Source organism: Diceros bicornis, chromosome X, assembly GCF_020826845.1.
Source record: "Diceros bicornis minor isolate mBicDic1 chromosome X, mDicBic1.mat.cur, whole genome shotgun sequence".
Classification (NCBI taxonomy): Eukaryota; Metazoa; Chordata; class Mammalia; order Perissodactyla; family Rhinocerotidae; genus Diceros; species Diceros bicornis.
In genome coordinates, this window is record NC_080781.1 from 71,246,565 (window position 1) to 71,251,793 (window position 5,229).

The 5,229-nt window shown below is 41.8% G+C and overlaps 1 protein-coding gene across 1 annotated transcript; it reads right to left on the reverse strand.

Annotated features, from left to right (window-relative positions):
* Window positions 1-4,013: 4,013 nt before the first annotated feature.
* Window positions 4,014-4,562, reverse strand: LOC131400298 (ribonuclease H-like). Its single transcript, XM_058535083.1, has one exon. It carries the CDS (start codon window positions 4,560-4,562, stop codon window positions 4,014-4,016), a length of 549 nt encoding a protein of 182 aa, XP_058391066.1.
* Between the last annotated feature and the right edge of the window lie 667 nt (window positions 4,563-5,229).

Below are 5,229 nucleotides of genomic sequence, written 5' to 3' on the forward strand. Positions count from 1 at the left end.
ACGTCCCGGTCCTTGGGTTCTGTAGAAGGAGGCTCTTTGTTTCCGAGGTCATTTCAGGTCATGATTTCTTCTTTTTCACATGTCCTGGCTGCGTGACTTTGCAGTTTTTCTGAAAGACAATCCTTAATCACTTTGTTGATAAGAGATGGAGTCTGTTCAAATTGGCTCTAAATGGGCCCGTGGTTACAAATCTCCCCTCTTTTTTGTTCCTTCCTCAATCCTGAGGGAATGGGGTGACGACTGCTCTAGCTGCTTCCTGCTGGTAAGGGGCGTAGGCCTAACAAGGGCTTGAGGAAGGACCAGCTTATAATTGTAACTACTCACAAGTTCCAGAGCATTATTCCTGGAGGGATTGATATACTTGGGTCTCTGGGAATAGAGTTGGCAAGAGAATTAAGAATCTTGACCCTGAACAGAAGATGTAACAAGACCATCACCAAAGGACCTATTAGTAAGTACAACCATACCTCATTGGGAAGAAATTATTATTTATAAAGAGATGCCAGGGTGAGAGGGAAGGCGTCATCCCTATCCTGGCTTTGGAGCATTGTAAATGTTTAAAGCAGACGTACAAAGCCTGCTCGACAGGCCAGTCAGGTCTTTTTGTAAAAAAAACTGGGTTAGGCTGAATTAATTTTAAACCAAATGGCTCCCTCATATATTCTAATATATCCTATTGCTCTCCATTTATCATTTTTCCCCTTCTTTGATAATCTTTCCATAGAAAGCATTGATGGTCAAAATATCGTCCCTTGCCGTCAGGGTGGTTGCTGCCTGCCCTGGGTCCCTCAAGTCCCTCGGTGCTAGGCTTTTATCCCATTGGTTTGCCTAGTTATCCACGTTGGGGGGAAATAGCAGACAAGTATATATATATATATATATATATATATATATATATATATATACACACACACACACATATTAACAGAGGAAGCTCTTTATATGTTTTTAGATTGTTGCACAAGCATTGTACATGCGCTTTTTGTGACTCTTCATGATTACATTGTCTACAATTATAGAAAGACTAGTTTTAAAATAAGTTCTTAAGCTTTATCAGTAAGAGAAATTCATCTAGAGTCATAAAATTGATCGATCATCTTGAATTGTTGAGCCATGATTATTTTAGCTTGTATACTAGTCTTACAACACTGAGTAAAGAAAACAGTAATTAGTTTGAATATTATGACTACTACAAGAATTCCAAGAAGTAATAGAAATAGAAATTGTAATCCGGATCTCAAAAAGGAATCACTACCTGAGGGAAGCCAACCAAATAAATCAAGACCGGGTGTGGGATCGCTCAAGGCATTCACTTGCTTTCTCATGTGCTTTAAGAGGGATGACACATTGGAATATTCATCAGGTATATAGACACAGCATTCAGTCCCAATAATTGCACGTGTACCAACTTGGGAGACTGTTAGAATACGTAAAGCCATTCTATTTTGAAGGACAGCCTTCCTCATTAAAGACACTTCAGTATTTAACAAGGCTATTACTGCTTGACTATCGTTAAGGGCTTGTTGAGTAAATGTAGTCAGAGCTTCTACATGTATTATGACATCCTCTAGCCCCATGGAAGGAGCAAATATAGCCGTTAGGTGGTCATACCAGTGGAACACTGAATGAGCCCATCTGGCCTTAAGGAGAGGAAGATAAGCAATGGATGTTAGCTCAGGGCAAATCCTTCCTTGCATCCAAGGGAAACCCAGGGTGCAACATCCTAGCCATCCAGGTGGTAGCCAAGGCCAGAAGTTTGTTCCACATAACCATTGAGTTCCATTAGGAGCCACCCAGTAAATGCCTGGCCACCAAGACCAGTCTGTTCCAAACCAATCACTTTCTTTAAGTATGATAGTATTTTGGCATGACTCAGGGGGTATCCATCCCATATTTCGAGTGCAATTCAGAAAATTTTGTTTGGAATGATTTCTTTGCTCCCAACATAAGGGTACTGGTGCAATTAAAGATCCATAACTAGGAGTAAGCCAAACATATCCATCCCAGATTTGTGTAAAACCTCCCATAGTTCTCGCAGAATTATCTATCTTCTTTTGTTTCTTTGCAAGTTCTTGGGATAATTGCATAGTATGAGTAAGAGACAAAGAGTAGCCATGCCCTGTATCATTAACAGTATGGGCTATTGGCCATGTTTCAGGATCATAATTAGTAATATTGGATGTACTATGGATATTAGATCTTTCCATCATAATAAACTGTTTTAAAGCTTTCCAGTCCGTACCTTGTAAGGGAGAAACCCACCAAGGTAACCCAGGTGTACTAGAAAGGGTAAGTTGGCCGCATATCCAACAATTGGACTGATTTTTGTGTGTGGCAAAGGAGTGAGCCCATTTTAAAAAAACATTGCCATTAGAGGCCCATTCAGATGTGGATTGGAAAAACAAACATGGTATCAGGAAAATCTTAAATGACATTTTTGTGATTAATCAAAAGGGTTTCATAATCAGGTTCTAATCTATAAAAAGTAAGGCAATCTAGAAATTAATTGTTCATCAATTATATAGAGTCTAAACTTCACAAGGATTTAAATGAAGAGATATAAGTTTAAGAATACAGGCCTGGTCCGGAGTCTTGGGACAGCTGTCTACAACAGATGTCATCTTCTTCTCATCCTGGTTTGAAGATATTTGTATTGGTCAGTTGAAGTCAGGTGTCAGAAAAGGAGTTGAAACCCACTGAGCCTGGTACCTGGAGACCCAAGAGTTTCCTCAGTTTTTGTTCCGTTTTCTGAAAAGTAACTTAAGATCAGTTAGAGGCTCACAGGAATACTCTCGGGTAGAACTGCTGGCTGTAGGCCTCCATGCCCACCCAATGTTCAGATGATTTGGTCTTTCTGTCTCCTGCTATCCACAAAGAGCGTTACCTGCTTGAGAATTATAAAGAGGATGCTGAAGGTCCTGGCTGGAAATGAGTGCTATTTTTACTCGTGAGTGGGGTACCCAAGGCTTAACTCCCTATAATTTTACTGAAAAATGTGTAACCAGAAGGACTTCATAGGGTCCATCCCACTTAGGCTGCAATTTGTCCTCAGGGTGTTGACTTTTCCAAGTCTTGAGGAGGACCCAATCCCATGGGCTTACGCAATGCAGAGGAATGTCGGTAGGAAACATTAATCGGCTACAGGCATATTTATGTATAGCAGATAAAGTAGCACCTAGAGACTGTACACATTTTATAGCATCCAATTCTTTTACAACATGACCATCTTCAAGATTGCAATAATACTTAGTCTTAAGGAAAAGTCTCCCGTATAACATTTCATAAGGGCTTAATTGAAGCCTACTTCTAGGGGCTACTCTTACACTAAGCAGGGCAACTGGCAAGACCTTATCCCATGTTAGGTTAGTTTCCTGGCATATTTTAGCAATTGTTTTTTTTAAGGTATGGTTCATCTTTTCAGTCTTTCCTGTGGACTGAGTTCTCCATGAAGCATGTAAGTTCCATTGTATCCTGAGGGCTCCAGAAAACTCTTGTGTTACTTTGACTATGAAAGCTCCTCCGTTGTCACTTTGAATTGAAAGAGGCAGCCCAAAATGAGGGATAATTTCCCTTAGTAAGGCTTTTGTTACTTTAGAAGCCTTTTCTGTCCTGCACGGAAAGGCTTCGTCCCATCCTGTGAAGGTGTCCACAAATACCAGCAAATATTTATAATTTTCCATGGCTCTTGGCATAACAGTAAAGTCTATTTGCCAATCATCTCCTGGTTCTGTCCCTTGGGTTTGCACCCCTTGGATTATTGGTGGTGGTCCGGTTTGGGGATTGTTTCTGGCACAAATCAAGCAGTTTTTTACTACTTTCTGGATAGTTCTTTGCATTTGTGGACCAACAATAAACTTTTGTAGCCAATGGTAGGTTGCATCTCTCCCATAATGGGTTCCCTGATGCAAGTGAGCAATGATTTCTTCCATTAAGTGCTCAAGTATAAGCACTAGTCCCTGTTCATTATAAATCCAGCCTTCTTTAGTTGTTTGGTACTGATTACCATCTGACCTTCAAGAGTCTGTATGAAATCCCCATTCTTCTGCTCTATTTAAATCCGTTTCTGAATCCTGAGGCTTAAACAGGGACAAATCCATACTTGGGATGAGTGCTAGGGCCTTAGGATTTGGGGTTTTTGTTCTGGCTGCCTGTTTGGCTGCCTGATCAGCCAGATTATTTACTTTAGCTATATAACTATCAGTCTTTTGGTGGCCCAGGCAATGTGCTATGGCCACTTTTTGTGGCATCATAACAGAATCTAACAAGGCCAGTATCTCTTCTGCATGTTTAATCTCTTTTCTTCCTGAAGTTAGTAGACCTCTCTCTTTCCATATAGCCCCATGTGCATGCACGACAGAGAAGGCATACTTAGAATCAGTATAAATGGTTACCTTTCTCTTAGCTCCAAGATGTAGGGCTCTCGTGAGGGCTATGCGTTCTGCCTTTTGGGCAGATGTACCTGGAGGGAGGGCTTCTGCTTCTAGGACCTCCTGGTGAGTTACTATTGCATACCCAGCCTTTCGAAGTCCGTGGTCCATGAAGCTGCTCCCATCAGTAAACATTTCTATATCTGGATTCTCCAGAGGCTGGTCAGTCAGGTCAGGTCTGCTAGAATAAACTCCTTCAACTGATACACTCATGGACAGGTTCTCCTGCTGTAGTGGGAAGCAAAGTGGCTAGGTTTAGGGTGGATACAGCCTTTAATTTTACATTTGGGTTGTCCAGTAGTGTGGCCTGATATTTTCCTAGCCTCCCAGAGGTGAGCCAGTATCCTCCCTTCTGTTCCAAAAGAGAAAGTACACTGTGATGGGTGTGCACAGTAGTGGGCTGACCCAAAGTAAACTTTTCTGCCTCCTGTAACCGGTCACAGGTGGCTGCTACTGCCCTCAGGCAGACTGGCCATCTTTTAGTCACTATATCCAGCTGTTTTGAGAAGTAAGCAACAGGCCTTCTCATGTTACCCAAATTCTGGGTTAGCACCCTGAGGCTAACTCCTTGCTTCTCATGGACAAACAGGTCAAACGGCTTTTGAATGTCTGGAAGGCCTAGAGCAGGTGCGGTAAGCAGCTTCTCTTTAATGATTTGGAAGGCTCTATGGCATTCTCCAGTCCAATTAAGGGGTTCATTATCTCCACCCTTGAGATCCTCATAGAGGGGCTTAGCTATCAGTCCGAACTTAGGGATCCAGACATGGCAGAATCCTGCCATGCCCAGGAACACTTGCAACTA

Coding starts and splice junctions, on each gene's coding strand:
- LOC131400298 (XM_058535083.1), bottom strand. CDS start 4,562: ATGTTTACTGATGGGAGCAGCTTCATGGACCACGGACTTCGAAAGGCT.